The sequence below is a fragment of the Cucumis melo genome, chromosome 6, assembly GCF_025177605.1.
Source record: "Cucumis melo cultivar AY chromosome 6, USDA_Cmelo_AY_1.0, whole genome shotgun sequence".
NCBI lineage: Eukaryota > Viridiplantae > Streptophyta > Magnoliopsida > Cucurbitales > Cucurbitaceae > Cucumis > Cucumis melo.
This window is the reverse complement of record NC_066862.1, coordinates 7,809,315-7,828,022: the sequence shown is the minus strand read 5'-3', so window position 1 is coordinate 7,828,022 and position 18,708 is coordinate 7,809,315. Positions and strand designations below refer to the sequence as shown.

The 18,708-nt window shown below is 29.2% G+C and overlaps 2 protein-coding genes across 2 annotated transcripts; both read right to left on the bottom strand.

The window, feature by feature from the left end:
- Window positions 1–321: 321 nt before the first annotated feature.
- LOC103484124 (ABC transporter G family member 8) lies at window positions 322–3,793 on the bottom strand. The gene is made up of 2 exons (XM_008441076.3): window positions 2,556–3,793; window positions 322–1,223 (listed from the first exon to the last, which is right to left on the bottom strand). The coding sequence occupies exons 1-2, from the start codon at window positions 3,658–3,660 to the stop codon at window positions 493–495; spliced, it is 1,836 nt and encodes a 611-aa protein (XP_008439298.1). The 5' UTR covers window positions 3,661–3,793; the 3' UTR covers window positions 322–492.
- Window positions 3,794–10,919: 7,126 nt separating this feature from the next.
- On the bottom strand, window positions 10,920–12,272 carry LOC103484123 (probable membrane-associated kinase regulator 2). Its single transcript, XM_008441074.3, has 2 exons — window positions 11,400–12,272; window positions 10,920–11,288 (listed from the first exon to the last, which is right to left on the bottom strand). Exons 1-2 carry the CDS (start codon window positions 12,250–12,252, stop codon window positions 11,179–11,181), a joined length of 963 nt encoding a protein of 320 aa, XP_008439296.1. The 5' UTR covers window positions 12,253–12,272; the 3' UTR covers window positions 10,920–11,178.
- Window positions 12,273–18,708: the final 6,436 nt, after the last annotated feature.

Below are 18,708 nucleotides of genomic sequence, written 5' to 3'. Positions count from 1 at the left end.
AAAGAAATTTGATTCAATTTACCAAATGCATTTTGAAAAAGAAAAAAGCACATAGTTGATTTTTCATATTCCAAAGAATTCAAAGAGTCGAGTATTACAACAAAGACTAGACCGATTCAAATAAATTCAGACTTGCTAATACATTGCAGGAAATATAAAAAAAGATTTATTAACAAAAAGTTGAATTTTCTTTTCTGAAAAAACCAACAATAATAAACCACACTAGCCTAGACTAAATTAAGGTTTATCAAAATTAAATAAACTAAAATAGGGATTAAAAATATAAAAACTACCACTTAAACATACTTCAAATTAAGTATATATGCATCAAATTGTATATATATATTGATCTCTATCATTTTATTTTACAAAAAGAAAAAAAAAACAAAATTCCACAAATGGAAATAATAATAAAAGATAGGTTTTCTTTATCCTTTCCAAATATACCCTTTAAATCGAACATAATAATTAATAATAACAGTAATTATCTTATTATTTCTTAGATGTAGAAACCCTTCTAATCAAAACAAGCAAACAAAGAAGACGATATAACACAAAGAACGCAACCAAAGCATAAACATTTCTCCACCGTTGATTCTGATCAAGACCTCTTTTAACCAACACATCTCCCCCCGTAACCAAACACTCCTTTTCATTCTCTTGAAACCAAATGAAGCATCTAGAAACCAAACACGAATATTCGTTGATTAGCAATGCATCAAGAGCGTACTTGTACATCGACATGAAGTTCATAAACATCCAAAACTTGGGCAAGCTTTCTTGTGATATGAAGTAGCCCGAGAATAGGAAAAACGCAGCAAGGAGAACCGTCACGAGCGACGTCCCGGCTATGTAGTTTGGGGCGAGGGAGCTTAGGAAGAGAACAAAGGAGTTGGCCATGAGAATGATGACCCAAATGACGAGGACGAAGTAGGCGAAAGCTTGCCAAGTGGCGCAGAGGCCAACGAGGAAGTAGACGGAGGCGGAGTAGATGAGGGCGATGGCGAGGAGGTAGGGGAGGAAGACGAGGGTGTTGGCGATAATGTAGGAGGAGAGACGGTAGAGGCCGGAGGAGGTTTCACGGAGGAGAATTGGACGTTCGTTGAGGAAAATAGGAAGAGTTTCGGTTGTGGAAGAGAGGAGGAATGTTAGTGTGAAGGCGAATAAACCAAATCTTTTCTCTATGCCGGCTTTGTCCATTCCGATGTTTATGTAAATTGTTCCTGTTTACGATTTACAAATTACATATATATTTTTTTTTTGTTAATTATAATTTCTCACTTTTTATAAAGGAAAATTGTAAAAAGAAATACTATAGAAAAAATAAAGTATAATGAATTTTGTAGTTTTTTAATGAAACCTAAATAGTTTACTTTTTTATTTTTCTAAAAGACCCTTTTATGCGTAAATCATAGTTTTCATTAAAAAAAAGTTATAAAAATAAATTTACTTCATAATAATGTTTATCATTTGTACCGGTTCAAAGAAAGATAAATATAATACTAAAATTGAAAAAATAATTTTGTTTGAATAATTACTTTTTAGAAGAAGAAAAAACATGTCAACACGTGAGAGTCTAATCGAATATAAAATGCATGGAGTGGTTCGAATTTTTGTACCTCTGTTGTAAAAAAGAAAAATCAAATGTAAAATTTATCTTAAATGTAATTTTATATAAAATTGAAATTTTACAGCTGATTTGTACACAATTCAATCTAAATAAATCATAATTAGAACATTATCGTTCTTGACTTAGGGCCAAAAAAAAAAAGAATTTAATACATTTTACAGAAAAAACCACACACAAGTTCATTACACCTAATCTTTTTATGAATGGTAAATATATTTTTGTCTATTTTATTATTTTTGACCCTTTCCTTTACAACTAATAAATGAAAAGAAGTTTTTTAAAAAATAAATTTCTAACAACTAATTATTGAAATCGACATTTCAATATTTTTTGGAAACAAATATAAACGTGATTTTGGTTTAAATAATTCAAACCTGTCCTGATAAATCAAAACAAATTTTTAAATAATTAATGGCATGTTACCATTTCAAAAAACACTCACAAATATACTAGTTTGTTTAATTTAAAATAATAATAAAAAAAAAGTATAAAAATAACTCTATTTCTTATTACCATAAAAAACGAATATGAAAAAAATATTTTAAATGAAAGATAATTTAAAATATTTATAAAATATAGAAAAATTTAAAATCCTATAAACGATATCGATAGATATTGATAGACGATAGATCTAAAATATTACTATATTTTAAATATTTTGGTTTATACTATATTTTAAATTGTAAAAAGGAATCAAGATTATTGCAGGTAAAGGAAAAAGTAATTAAATGACATGTTACAATTTGAAAGAAACACTCACAAGTGTGCTAGTTTGATTAATTTAAAATCAATTAAAAAAGTACAAAAAAAAATCTATAAATATTTCCTATTACCATAATAAATGAAAAGGCTTAAGATTATTGTAAGTAGTGAGAAGTAATTAAAGGGAGATAGATGTAAGAGAGAAGTGTATTGATTTACATACCTAAGACAACTCCAACAATAAGAGCCTCCAAAGTATTGGTCAAAAGCAGCTGCCTCGTTCGAAATATAATTATCCAAAATCTCCAATGAAGCGTCAAAATCTCATGCAATCTACAGCTCCGATATTTAATCTCATTATTGTCAATATTATTATCATTATCTTCATGATAATTCGAACAGTAATTAGCACCTTCATTACCGATAATCACGACACCCTTATTACAAGGCGTAAGATCATTAATAATTTCCATAGCAAATTCCAAAGCATTAAGCTGCGGCGGAATACACAACTCCTTCGATATCAAATAATTTTCCAAACTCTCAACACTCCCATGATGAATCACACACCCTTTACATAGCAAAAGTATCCCATCAATCTCCGACAATATCCGATAACTCGGCTGATGAATCGAGACCACCACCGTCCGATTCCTCGACTCGCATATCGATTTAAGGGTTGATATCACATTATACGCGGACCCACTGTCGAGGCCGGATGTTGGTTCGTCGAGAAGTAAGACGGCTGGGTCGTGGAGGAGAGCAAGGCCGATAGATACACGGCGACGTTCACCACCAGAGAGGCCGGAGATGAGGCGAGTGTTGGCGAGGTGGGAGAGACGGAGGTCGGAGAGAAGGGAGTTGACAGTGGAGGGGATTAGGGTTTTGTTAGGGAGGAGGAGGCGGGCGGCAAAGGTGAAGGTTTCGGAGACGGTTAAGAGAGGGAGAGAGGCGTCGTGTTGAGGGACGTAGGCGGAGAGTTTACGGAAGGTGGAAGGGTTAAGAGGGGAGGAGTTGAGGAGGAGGGAGCCGTGGGTTGGGGAGGTACGGGCGGAGAGGATGTCGAGGAGAGTTGATTTGCCGGCGCCGCTTGGGCCGACGATGGCGAGGATTTGGGAAGGGTGGGCTGTGAAGGAAATGTTGCGGAGAATGTAGGTGGGTTGGGTGGTGGTGGTGCAGGATTTGAAGAGCCATTTGTAGGATGAGATGGTGGTGGATTTTGTGTAGGAGATTGAGGATGCTGTTAATGTGTAGCTTCTTGGCGGTAGTTGTGGCGGCGGGGGCGGAGGTGGTGGTTCTGCTTGTGGTTGTGGTTGGTCTTTTTCCATTGGGAAAGAGTGATTTTTGTGATGGAGAGAGAATGAGAAAGAGGGATATGGAAGGTGAAGTTAATTGACTGTGATATAAGATCAATACTAGGTGCCTTTCATAAAATATTCACAAATTTCAAATTCTTTTATGAAATTATATAATTAATAAAATTACAAAATAATTTTTCATACTTAGTGATCATTAGTATTGTCTAAGAAAATGAGGGTATTCTTGTAAGCATATATTATAAGAAGGGGAAAAATTATCCATGGATTACATTTTGTCTAAAGGCTAAATTTCATTTTCGAACTTGTTGATAGTGAATGGACATTACGTACCTGAGAAAGTGAAGGAAAAAACTTGTGGCTATCAAATATTTGCATGTCTTTTTTCTTTTACTTCTTCTTCTTCTTCTTCTTCCTAATAATGAAGTCAAAAGTCAGAATCGGCACTTGGCAAAGCCATAAAGTGTGGAGTAGTGAGGACAAAATGATCTTCATGAAATATAATAAATCAAAATTAAATAATGTGTAAATATAGGGGTTAAAAGGACTGATCTCAAAATTTATTCATAAAATTAAAATTTAATTAAGATATATAAAGTAATAATGAATTTAATACATATTTTAAAAGGAAAAGGCATATTTTATATAATATATATGTGAATTAATTAAGCATATTTTACTGGGCTCATATAGAGTTGGTCAGACATAGAAGAAGCATGCAGATGTGAAGTTTTAGAATATGATTTCCAAGTGGACAGTCCATTGTCTCTTGAATTTTACATTCTATGGATTGTGTAGTAATAATGGAGTCAAACCCTTTTCTCTCTTCCAAAAAATAAAACCAACAATAAAGGTCAACACTTTATATTTTAAGATTTATTGGCTACTTTTTAATTTTTAAGTTGATTTTTAGAAATATATCAATTCACACCAAATTAACACTTTCAACTATTAGTTATATATCAATTTAAATGATCTTAAATTTTTTATAATAAGTGTATTCAATTATATTTTTCCAATTTTCAAAGAGTTCACTATAGAATCGCCGCAGGTAATCTCTCCCTCTCTCCGTCTCAACTTTGGAAGAACCGAAATGGGTCTTTTTTATTATTATTAGTATTTTTTTTTTTTTTTTTAAAAAAAAAAAAAAAGGTATATTCAGAATAGGGCAGCAGCCCGTGACACCTCCCTCCAGATTTATTATAAGCCGAGGGACGTCGTCGTTTTATAATCTGCAATATAATCTAAAAGCACTTCTTGCAAACACAAAGACAAAATTCCTTCTGTGCTTACTTTTGTAGTCTTATATGTGCAACTTGAAATACTTCTTTCCATTTTTGAGAAATCGGTTCTACTTCCCCGACCCTACGTGGATTAATTGGGATGAAAAAACATTTAGCACATCTTGGACTGTGTTTATATTTGCTTAGTCCATTAAATCGTTGGATCATAATTTATCTATATATATATAGATATACGGATATTCTTAACCAATTCAACTTGTCATTCATAACAAATCCATTCCAATTTTAATCTTACTTAACCTAGCACAGAGGAAAATTTTAGATCTAACCCCTGCATATTCATATTTGAGAGATATTAATTAGGTAATTATTTGAATTTTTATTTTTGAAAATGTAGGAGAAGATTAATGTGTTTGATAAAAATTATTTTCTAAGAAAAGAGAATTTAAAATGATAAATAATGTGGTGATTTATTAGACGGAAATCTCTTTTGATTTTTTGCAAAATGGTAAAGAGTTTTCTTGGGCCATTGAAATTGCTTTCTTTTTCTATATTTAAAATAATATTTAATTATTTTTTTTAAAACGTAGAAAAAGAGAAAAGGATGACAAACCACGATTGGGCCATAAAATCGTGGACACCAAGGTTTTGGGCGAACATGAGTCAAACTTGTGATAATCATGGGCCGCCAAAAGCCCAATTAAATTAACCGTTGTCTCCTCACTTGATGAAAAGTGTTGCAAATAACAATTATAGTTACCACAAAAATACAGGTGTTGTCGTCGTCTTCCTCTCTGGAGTTCAAAAAGGCATGGTTAATCTAAACCTTCGACCTTAATAATGCGTTAACCTATTGAATCATAATCATGTTTGCAAACATAAATATCATCAATTTATAGTTCTGGAAGAGGTCGCCTCCATAAACAGTTAAAAGCATTTACTGCTAATACTCCAATGCTTTAAGTAAAACCTTAAGACAAATGCAAAGCAAGCAATTTAAGAAGAGTATGAACTTATCTGATGTCATATTAGACTCGTAGTAGGTTAAATTACTGGAAAGATGAACATAAACTTTGTCTTTCGTGTAAAAAAAATACTTCCAAGTGTTTAAAAATAAATAAAACCCGCTTTTAAACTTTTAAAAATGGTTCAAAATACCCTCACCGTCAAGAACTTAAATTTTAGGGTAAAACCATAATTTTAATTTTATTTGACTATTAACACACGTAAATCATGAACACAGTCCGATTTCTATAGTTATTGTATTCAGATAATCGTAAAATAAAAAATATAATTGACTATTAGCAAATAGTAATAGTCTGCTAAATCCAATAGTGTGACATTAATTTTTTGCTTGACTAAATATTGTTTTATGTATTTTAAGGATAAATTTTCTATTTTGAAACTTTACGAGATTTCGTAGAGTTTTATGTTTTAACAATAGTTTAAATTATCAATGTTGATAAATATATCAAAATCTTAATTTTACATAATTTTTTATTTTAATGATATTTCTAGCAAAACTATAAAAAAAAATCAATAATTAAATTAAAATAAATAATTTATTATTTTTAAATAAGTAGACATGTTTGGTACTTATATTATATTTTTCTTATTTTTTTGTGATTAGTTGATCTTTTTAAAATAAAATAGAAATATTGATTCATCCCTTATATTGACATGTCGAACCAATGAAAATATGAAAATATTAATAGAAATGTCAAAATATTGATGGAAGTTTAATACTAAGACTTTAACTTAAAATTTTGGTTTTAAAATTAGATTAGTAAAAGTAATTTTGAAATTTGTAAGTTTGTAAAGGGTACCTGTAGTATAATTAAGTAAAAAGAATGTACATCGTCTTATTAGTATTAGAATTTTTTATCTCTCCCTTTTATCCCTTTGACTTTTGAGTATAACACTCAAACGTTGAACCAAGCCATAATAGGAGGCCGAGGTTCTAAAGCATCTCTCACCTCTTTTCCAATACCAACACACTTCTCCTAACTATATTTCAATTGTTATTATATTCTACATTGAAAGGTCAAATTAAAAATCTTTTCAATAATAGATCTCAAATTTTACTATATTTGAAAGTGTATATTAATACATATATATATATATATATTATTTTAAAAATTCATAAAGATATTTTTCCAAAGAATAGAAAACTTGACAACGGGATGTGAAACCACAGACATCTTAAGAACTATATACACCATACAACAAACACAAATGCATGTGATTAATTAATTAATCCAATGAAATTAGAGATCCAATGATAAAAAATAACTATACTAATTAATTCCATCACAATATAATGGGGAAGAAGAACAAGAAGAGGAATAACCTACCCAACTTTCTATATCCCAAAGCCCATTAAAAAATAAATAAAAATTTAAAGAGCATATAATTGAACATTAAATATTGGCCAAAGACAAAGAAGGAAACATATATATATGATGAAAGGGGGACAAAGCAAATCTAAAAGCCTAGGAGAAAGATATGGTGTTGGGCTTAATTTTTCTCCAGGGACATTCATTGTATTGTTAGTGTATGTATTATTATATACATTGTTTTCAAATTTCCCAAGAGTAAGTAAATAAATAAATTAATCAATACTAATTACTTTTCTTTTCCTTTGCAATGTTAAGTTTTTTTAATTAAAATGTGTAAAAAATTTATTTGCTTTGGGACAAACAAATAATTTTGAAAAATAAGATCTTGTTTGAAAATAATTTTACTTTTATAAAATTTTAATTGATTTATTGGCTATTTATTTTGTTATGAATTCTATTTCTTTAGAATATTATAGAGCTGAAATTTAAAAGTTTATTTTCAAATATAGTAAGAATATTATTTTGTTAGTAATATACATAGTTATTATTAGCTTTATTGTAGATTTTCAAATTTATATTGATTTTGATATACTTCTTATTTATTTGTTGTATCTTGTTATAGTATTTTTTTTTTAATATTTATTACATGCATCTTAAATTGAGTTAAATATTGAGTCATCCTTAATTAATCTTGGTATCAAAGCTGATCTCGACTCACATCCTCTCTAATCTTTTCACAATAGTTTGCTAATTTCTAATATTTACGACTTGATTTCCAATCCATTTGACTCTATTAATTCTGTCAGATAGAGATTCTAAATCCCCGTTATTCTGCATGCACATGTCCTAATCGGTCACTAATAAATAATATATTTTTTTTTGTTATATTTGAATATATGTCAAACATTTTTTTGTTATTTTAAAAACTACTCTAAAATTTAAGCCTTTTAAATGAAATTTTAGAAACTTTTTACAAAGGAAAAGAAAAACACATAGATATATATTAAGAAAAATGAGCTTACTCTTTTAATATGAAAAAGAAAAACATAGAGGAAAAATCAATTTCTATGGGTTCTAAGACGACTTTTGAGTTACAATCTCCTAGAAAGAAAAAAAGTTTGAAAAAAAAAATGGATTCAATTCAATCTCTTTCAAATTCATAGTGATTAAATCAAAGAAAGAATGCAAAGTGCTCAATTAAGAGACAAAAAGCACATATATGCTTTTTCACTTTGAACTAATTAGCTAACCCCTTTCTTTTCTTTTCTTTCCTTTTCTTTTTTTTTTTCCATGAAAGCAAATAAAAATGCTGCTTTTGATGTCCCAAACAAAAAGTAAAATTCTCAATACATGTTTCCAAAGTTAAAGAAAAGCTTCTTCTTTCTCGTTGAAATTTGTTCAATGCCCTCTCTGTTTTGGTAAAGTTCCTTCGTTTCTCTTTTTTACCATTCTTTATAAACACTAATTACCTCTTGTTTTGTCTTTTTTACCGTTTTTTCCTTTTATCATTTCATTAGTAAAATTGTCTTCAAATATAATAAAATAATTGTTGTTAAACATTATAAATATCCATAGATGTTGACGTTATAATAAACATTGATAGCTTCTATTGATATGTAATTTATTGTCGATAGATGTCTAGTTTTATTATTTAAAACTATCAAATTCATAAAAAAAAAATTAGAACTATTATACACTAACGTAATTAATTAATTAACTAGTTTATTTGATTTAAATGAATTATCTCCTAACCAAATTCTAAAAAATATAGAAGGTTAATCCATAATTTACCTCGATGATAGATTCGGAAAATTTACATTTTAAATTATATGAGAAGTATGTGATTTGAATGGAGATATTATGAGCCACAATTTACATTTGAAACATACTATATGTCTACGATTTAAATTATTTATTATAAAAAAAAAAAAAAAAAGTAGCAGATAGCATGGAGCCAATAATTTAATTTCTTTTTTATTATTCTTTTTATTAACTTGTGGCATTGGCCAAAGTTGGTCAAAGGTCTGTGAAAGTTTCAAAACTTTACTTTTCTTTAAAATAAAAACAAATAGTAAATAAATATTTAAAGATTCCTCCTATTTTGACCTCATTAAATTATTACAGTTTTGAGGAAAAGTCCAAAAAGATTATCCACAAAGCAAATTAATGCCCTAAATCATTTCATTTTTTTTACCAACTAATTTCCCTTTCTTATTTATTGGGAATAGTAACTTTTTTATCCTAAGTTTAGTTCTAAAATTTTAAATAGATAATTATAAATATAGTAATTAGATTTTGAACTTTCTTTTTTTATCCTAGATTTTATTCTAAAATATAGAGTTTAGCCAATCGTCAACCATATAATAGAATTTAATAAACGTGCTATTAAATTTAGGTAAAAGTTTTTAATACAATTTATTTAATAAATTCTTAAATTAAACATTTTAATTAGGTATATTTTATGTTTAACTAATTTCAAAAGTATTTAATAGAATATTAAATTTTAAATAATTTATAGAAAAGTTTTAAATTTTCTTCGATGTCTCCTTTTTAACTCACTAAAAGACTAATATGTAAAACTAAAAAGTTAGTAGTTTTATTGTACATAAGTTCAAATACAAATCAAATGGAACAATCACTAATCTTTCTTCTAAACAAAATAAATGTATCTTATATATCTATTAGTCACAAAATAAATAAATAAATATATATATATATATATATATATATATATATATATATATATAAATTTAGAAGTTACAAATTTACGTAAATTTAAAATCAATTAGATAATGTAATATCAATCAAAAAAATAAAAAACGTAAATGTATCATAAGATTCGTAGTTCATATGTATTTGTGTAATTATGATATTAAAAAATAACACAAATATATAAAATATTTACACTTTATATAAAAGATAGTTTTTATCTTTTTCTTCTTTTATAAAAGATAAATAGTTTGTACCTTTTTTGTTATTATGTTTGAGAAAACATCTATTTAAAATATATAACTATTAGTTTTATTATTTAATTCAATAACAAACCTCTAATATTGATTGATTGTACCAATTAAGTTCCATTTATGCTTAAATTCTATTATTATTAACTCTTAATTATTTCATGTTGAGACTATTTGAGAATTTACAAAGTTTATTTTCAATATAATTTCCCAAAAAAAGAATTAAAATCAAATCTCTGAAAGAATATATACTTTTCCTTTGAAAATTCTACCATATTTCAACATTTTGTAGGGTCTACGTAAAGAAAAGAAAATAAAGATGTTAAGTAGCAACTTTGGCACCTTTCTTTCAACACTTTCTTGAGTTTAGAAATATTTATTTCTTCCTTCTAGTTTATCCGTATTTTAAAGAGAGAATAACAATAGAATGATGATTTGTTAGGATGGTTTATGTTATTCCGTTGTCTAGTATGTACATGTATAATATAGTATCGTTCGAAACAATAATACCTCGACTTGGATAAAGTCATATTTACCTAAATCTTATCTAGTATTTTTTTTTTTTTTTTTTTGTTAGTTTTTACATTGAGGTGTAGATATTTTATTTTACTTTGATTACTCTTTGAAAAAAAAAACTCCCAAAGAAAGGTAAATGTATTGGAAATTAATGATAAAGGAAATGATATGGGAAGATAAAAGGAAAATAATAGAAATGCTTTTTCATCGTATGACATACAAACAAATTAACAATCATCATTTAACTATTATTTACCAAATACACCTCCGAGCGAGTCAGCCACGCTACCACAAACTCACCGAGTCACTGTTTATCATTTTTCTAAGAAAAAGGAAAAAACGAAAACTGTCGTTCACTGCCTAATTCAGTTTTACTTTTTTTTTTTTTTTTTTTTTTTTTTTTTACAATCATCTTTTTACATCAAAACCCAAGAAAGAAAAAAAATTCTCTCTCTATCGCTCTCGCTTTCTTCAATGTTGTTCGTCTTGTTTGGCTTCTGAGAAAGAATCTTTTCCCGTCTTCTGCTTCTGCAAATCCTCAGTAACGAATACGTTATCGTCACAAGTTCCATCAACATCATCTGAAATTTTCCATTGAAATGATTGTTAGATGTGCTATACATTTTCAATTCAAATTAGGAATAAAATATTGTTGAGAGTTTTTTTTTTTTTTTTTTGGTTTTGGATCTTGCCTCTTGTAGCGCTGAATGATCTTTTGCAATGCAGAATGGCGCTCTCAATCCCGTCGTCTTGTTGCAAAAGTGAATCGTCTCGTCGATTCGTCGGCGATACAGCCATTCCAGTTGCCGATGATGATGATGATGATGATTTACTCTTTCCTAAACGCTTACAAACCACTCGAATCCCTATCGCAATATTCCTCTGTTTCTCATCAATCGATGTCGCCGTTGTCGTTGTTGTGGATGGGGAAGATGCTGGCGAAGATCTGTAGTTTTGTTTCCTCGAGACTTTTACGTACAGTGGTTTGATTAATTTTAGATACTTCTGCATTCCTTCTCTCTTTGATTGACGCTCTGTTGCGTCAATCCGATTGTTATTTCTTGAACTGTTGACTCTGTTTAGTTTGAAGGCGAATCGTTTGCTTTCTGTGCTTTGTAATTTGTGAGACGGTGAGTCTGTTTCATCTATCTTCTGTTTTGCCATTAACTTTGGCTTCTTGAACAATGAAATCGAGAGTCTAGGTGCGGATTTAAGAATTGAAACTGAAACCGGAGACTCTGGCTTGGAACTGAGTTCAATCGGAAGGATTTTACGTTTGGAGATGAGATCGGATTGGGAGAGAAGAAGATTCCGTTGAGAGAAACCGAGTTCGTTTTGGCTTGAGTGTACTGTGAGAATCTTCTCATCGGGAGATTTGCCGGTTTCTGAAGGAGGAGGAAGAGAGATGAAATCCAAATCGAAGAATGAATCTTCATCTTGATCGTCGCCATAGAAATGAGAACGAATGAGAGGATATGCAGTTTCAACAATGGAGGAGAAATGGGAGTAGAGATTATGGAGCTTTACGAAATCGAGAGCTTCCATGGCGGAGAGAGGATGGGGAGAAAGACAAATTGGGGAGTTGGGGGTTTAGAGGGTTTTATAGCGCTCGGCGCGGCGTGTGGAGGAGAGGGGCCGGCTTAACACGTGCCACACCCTGAAAATAACATAACACCAAACCTCCTTTTTCCCCCAATTTTCATTTATTTGATTTAATATTGTAATACAATTTATTTCTTTCGGATCGTATTTCTTTTTAAATGAAAAAAAAAAATTACATTTAAGGGAAATGGTCAGAAGTAGGATCTAATGAATTTTTGTGTTTTAGCTACTTTTCCATTTTTTATAACATACCTACATTTAATCGAAAAATGAAAAGAAAAAAAGAAAAGATAAATTTGTTACGCTTCATACAAAAGAAACCAATTATTACATTTGATTTTCTAATGAAAAGTATCGATTTTAACTTTTTTTTAACAATTTTCCAAAAAAGTTTTATAAAATGGATATCATATAGCTTACTACTATTATATAGCTGATGTCTCACACGCTTAGCAACATTCTAACATGACTCCTTAGTCAAGAGGAAATAAGTGAGGGTAGGTTAATTACTGGTTGGGCACTTTAATCCATAGTGGTATATTTTGACGTAGAATAATAAAGAATTTGGTTGTTTTTTACGTTTAAGTAATTTTTATATTATAATATAAGAGCAAAAGTACAAAAATGAAAAAGAAGAGAAGAGGAAAAAGCTATAGGAAAGTGTGCTTCAATTTAGGTTGATAGAGAGAGAGAGAGAGAGAGAGAGCTTTAATACATGTACGTTTCTGCCCTCTACTTCTGTCTTCTCAGCGGTTTACGTTGAATTTGGATTCCTCCCGATGCTCCTCTCTACCACTCCACATCACGTTATTATTACTATTCAAATATATTTTGTTGGGTGTTGTTAGTAATTTGTCAAATACATCAAGTAAAATATTAACAATTAATTGAATTAATTCAAAATCTTACAAGTATATCAATTTATAATCTCTATTTTCTTCTTAAATATATAGAGATCTCAATTAAACTAAGTTCTTGATGTCAAAATAAATTAATTTAGTAGACTATTAATTAATATTATCTATACTAAATTGCATTTGTACAATATTATCCAGCTTTATAGTTGAGCTTTGATCGTTTTAACAATTGTTCGATGATTATCCAACTTTCTTAAAATCAAAATAGTATCTTTTTTGTTTCCATTTAATAAATTATAATTTTTTTATAAAAAATGATATAAATTGGTAATTTCAGCGTAGGTGTATGATAAAAGAAAGTAATAGAAAAATGATATAAATTTTGTTTTTGTTAAGATATGAATTTGACTTGACTATCATATGGACATAGCATAGGGAAAAATGGAAAAAGCTGGGAAAGCTTTGGTGGTCAGACTGCAAAAATAGACTTAGCCTATAGGTCTTTTCTGCAATATTCCATATTTCTTCATTTGTAAATATAACCCTTCACGCGCTCCCTACTCACGTGACCCTACTTCATGCACCACTGACTTCTTGCCACGTGGCACCGTATAAGTGGAAAGATAAGGAAAGAAAAGATGAAAACCTACTGAATAATTAAAGGTTAGACTTAGACCTTTCCACTACCATCTAATATTTAATGTAAATTTTACAACTTTTAATGTATTCTATTTGACTAATATCATAATTCATTTGACATAACAAGTTTTCTATTTTGTTGGACTAAAACTATATATCTAAAAAGGATCTTTATTTTTGTCTCTAAAGTAGTTTTCACAAAACAAGAACATATGTTATTATTATTATATTACTCTCGAAATTAAATTTTCAAATTTAAAATAACAAATTTATTTTTGATTTGAAGAGTAAATTATCATACTAAAAAATATAAAATTTTCACTTAATAAACAATCACAATCTTATATTTGTTTTGTTGTTGTAGAGATCGATCCAATTGTAATATTCTAGCACGAAGCTAATCGAAATGGTTATTTATTAGTATTTATCATGCTAAATTTCTGAATTTTGTTTTAAGAGGGAGGCTTTTTGCCAAATTATCCTATTTTTCAAACAGAGTAAAGGGAAAAAAACATTTACTAATGCGCTTTTCGCTCAAAATCTTAACTCAATTAATGCAAAAGTATAACAAAGTTTTATTTATTTATATAGAAAGCCTTGTCTTTTTCTTTTTCTTTTAAAAAAAGTATGCATGAAAGTATAATATTCAAAGGTAGTGAGGAAAAAAAAAAAGAGGTATACATGTGGGCATAGAATTTGAAGGTGGTGAAAAAGAGGGAGAAAAAGAAAAAGAAAAAGAAAAAGAGCATTTAAAGAAAAGGAAATGAGAGCAAAGTGAAAAGGAAGGGGGGGAAAAGAAGAAAAAAGAGAAAGAAAAAGAAAAAGTTGGAGTTATACTTATATGGTTGTTGATATATTAGGGTTAAAGAGATGTCTTTGAAAACTAAAGCATTGAAGAGCTGTTAAAGAGAAACTTCCAAAAAGATGAGAGAGAGATAGAGAGAAAAGAGTTAAAAGGAAAAAGAAATTGAAATGAGTGTGAAAAAAAAGCCTAGTAAAGAAGAAATTGTAGACTTTGAGATAATTATGGATAAATAATGAAAGAAGAGTATGTAAAACTATGGCTTTTTTTTTCTTTTTATTAAAAAAATATTTTAATAATTTTACTTATCAAATTTTCCTAACTGATGATATTCGAAGCATATAAAATGCTCCAATTTTAAAAATTCAAATGCAAATTAGCATTTTGTTGACATCACAAATGATTGTTGTGTTAGAGAACGTAGTTGAACCTCTAATAAGATATTGACTTCAAGTTATTTTCTTAGAATAAAAAAACAATTTGATTGAACATTCTGTTAGAACCCTTTGATGGAAGAGAAGTTATGTTGCGAAGAATTCAATGATGTTGAGTGCTTTTTTATGTCAGTAAAAGATTAGATTCCGTTTATTTTTAAAATTAAGTTATTTGCATTTGTATAAAAAACTCTTTTAACAATATAACACAAGTTAAAATGTTTTATTCTTATTTTTTGTTTCATTCTATTATGTTCATTTCTATTTCAATATCATTGTAGATTATGTTTTAGTTTTTCTAAATTTTGAAGTATTGATAAGACTTTTCTTTTTTGTATACGAGTCAGGATTGGCTTATTCTTTTAGGGTACTATGGGTTTTATTTATTTATTTTCCTTTAATTGATATCAACATATGCATGGGAGAAAGAGGAAATTTTGGTTTGAAGAGGTAAAGGGAAATTTGAAAAGGTGATAAATAAATAGGGAAGAGCGGCAAGCTCCATAGCCTCTCTTTTGTTCCTTTTGTTTGCTTTCCGTAGCTTTTGTTGTTAGTGTGTGGACTCCCAAGGTTTTTGTTTTTGTTTTTCTTTCTCTTCTAACAAAAGTTTTGACCTTTGAACATTTGGGGGCCTTCAATCTCTATTCCTTTTGTCTATTCATTTATTTTTCTTCTATCTTTGTCAAACATATATATATCTTCTACCCTTGTTAACCTTTGTTTCTTTCTTGTTAGATTGGTTGGACTTGGACAATAATTATACCTTTTTTTTTTTTTTTGAAAAATTAAATTTACAAGCACTATTGTAATTATTATCGAAAAATCAAAACCAAAATTTGAAATTTGAATAATTAGTTTTTAAGATTTTTCTAATTTGACTAATAATTTAATTACGGTATTTCAAATGAGGTAAACCATCGTAAGAAAATGTGAAAAATTAGACGTAGTCTTCAAAGTTAAGAACCAAAAATGAAAATTTAAATTGTATAATAGATATCTTTCCATCGATTAAATACAATCTTCAAACAAGTAATAGAAGATTGGAGCAAAAGAAAAAAAAAGAGAGAATTTTTGTTAAAATTTGAAAATTAAAGTAGAATTTTTAAAAGTATATATATGTACATGTGTGTGTGAAATAAAAACGAAGAAGATATTAAATTTTATGAAAAATAACAAATTAAGATAATGATAATACATTTACAAATTACAAGTAAGAAAAAGAACGGAGAGAAAAGTTGCTTGGAAAGAGTGAAAAGATTATGGGCCTATTGGGCCTGGTGTGTAGTGAATCGCTTCTGTAGGACGATGTCCTTCTTCTATTGGGCCTTAGAGAACCCTTGTCGAAATGAGGAGACCATTTTGCCCTATTTCTAATGCTATTTATTATTGTTAAAAAAAAAAAAAAAAAAAAAATCTACCTCTTTTGAAATTATTTTTTAAATGTGTGAATAAAAGATGGAATCTAACTTTGTAGAAAAGAAGATCTTGCCAATTTTCACTGAGTTAGCTTACGTTCCCTTTCAAAGAAAGATTTGAGACCTTAGTAAAAGAGAAAATAAATAATTTTAAAGTGAGAAAGGATTAGTGAGAAAAAAATTAAACATAATTTTCTACAGGAGAAAGGATTAATGAGAAAAGTTAAACAATGTTCTTACCTGGTTTTAGAATTTAGTCTTTTCAGTTGTACAATATGTGGGATGATGAACTTAGGCTTTTGGTCTATAAGTGAGTAGTTCATTGTGGGAATTTAATTAGTTTGTCGGTTTATATATACTTTTAGTACAACTTAGGATTCAGGTATATATAGATGTCAGTTGGGTTGAACTTATGATATATTTTGGGTTTTTTAGATTTAAAATTGAAAGTGACAGACAATATTACATTTACAATAAAAGGATATAAGTCGATAATAAAAAATTTTAGTTTTTTTTTTTTCGAGAAAAATAGAAAACTTGAGCTATTTTTAATTGTTGAAAATTTTATAGAGTAAGATCAAATGAATAATATAGAATGTACAACCTAATAGATGGGGCTCAAACTTATTCGTTTAATTATTTAATTTTATGGGGAAGAAAATCATAACTAACCATCAAAATTTGAAGGATTTAATTATAAACTTGGAGTAAAATACTTATTCAATTGCATCTTATTTTAATATTTTTCATCCCAAAACAATAATAATAATAAAAAAGGTAAATAATTACAAATATAATGTATAAATTTCAAAGTATGATCAAATAAGTTCTGAAAGACATCCTTCCAACATGAGAGAATAAAAAAGAGGATCGAATGAAATTCCTTGTTGCTCTATATGTTTCAAGGATCTTTGAGAATAGTGATCACTCCTTATACTCTCTATCTCGCTTATACCTATGAAAAGTTTTAACGAATATCTTGCTAAAAGATAAGCTAAACAACTTCACTTGATTTCTTGATGATCTTAGCTTGATTGCGATAGGGTGTTAGCAGAATGACAGAAACTCTGCTCTTCAACGAAAATCTTTAAGCTCTATAGAAATAAAGTGCAATTGGATTCGAATATAAGAGAGAAAGTTGTATCACTTCCTTTAACAAGTTTGACTATCCAATTAAAGTTGAAAGAGGATCAACTTCAAGAAGAATTGCATTTTAATGCCTCCTTCTCCGAAACTGGAGGTGATGTAATAGCAAGACCTATGTTAGAAAGAGAGAAAGGAAGGCTCTCAACAAAATCAAATGTTTCTTCTCCTACGGAGCCTCTCCTTCTTAGTTGAGCTGCTTCATACCTATGAAGTCACTTCTCCAACCTTTGTTCATTGATTCAGGTTTATATAGATTTCTGACTCCTTTTACGCATCTGGATCCCTCAATAATTACGCCTTTGAGCTTTCTTCTTGATTATCTCACTCCATCTTCCTGGCTTGAAAAGAAGGAGATTCCTTCCCTCTTGGAGTAGGCCCATCAAAAGAGGAGGATTTTGATTCCTTATAAAAAGAGGACTCAAAAGGAGCTTTCCGCTAACGGCCTCTTTCTCATAAACATGGTTGTTCCCTTCCTTTCCCTTTATGGTTTTTCTTCTTCAATTGTACTTCTTTAAATGTTAAGCTGGAACTTTGCATGTTGCTGTTGGGAACTCATTTTGCTCGGTCTCTTTCATCTGATGATACGGCTTCGATCCATTTACCTTCTGGTTCCGATAAAAATAAAAAATGTCGTGAATTGTCGTTTGCCTCTCCCTCAATTTTTTTTTAACAATCAACGTGGATGCAACTTGGATTCCTTTTAAGGGCTTATCTTGTTGATGTTGATTTCAATCCTCCAATTGTTGAACTTCTTACTATTATAGAGGGTTCGAAATTAGCAAAATCTCTTTAGAATTTAGGTATAGAAAATTTTTATCGAGTCATATTGCTACCGAACCTTACACTTGATCTCTAGAAAACAAACCTGCTAACAGATTAGCAAAGTCTAACAGATGAAGCCCAAAATGCGAGAAATTTTTTCAATAGAATCAAATTTTGTTCTCTCAAAAGAGAAGCAACAAAATAGATGATTTTTGGTTAGCAAAAAACGCAAGAAATACATCATTAGAGGACACATGGCTAAGAAACTTCCCTCCCACAGCACCCTCAGCGTTATCTAATGTATCAAATTTAGCTGTTGAGGTTTTATATATTTTTGTTTTTTT

Excerpts from the sequence above, each read along its gene's own strand:
- LOC103484123 (XM_008441074.3), bottom strand. The coding sequence starts at position 12,252 with ATGGAAGCTCTCGATTTCGTAAAGCTCCATAATCTCTACTCCCATTTC. Across the intron at positions 11,289-11,399 it reads ATCATTCAGCGCTACAAGAG|ATGATGTTGATGGAACTTGT; the intron begins GCAAGATCCAAA and ends GGAAAATTTCAG.
- LOC103484124 (XM_008441076.3), bottom strand. The coding sequence starts at position 3,660 with ATGGAAAAAGACCAACCACAACCACAAGCAGAACCACCACCTCCGCCC. Across the intron at positions 1,224-2,555 it reads TATTGTTGGAGTTGTCTTAG|GAACAATTTACATAAACATC; the intron begins GTATGTAAATCA and ends AATCGTAAACAG.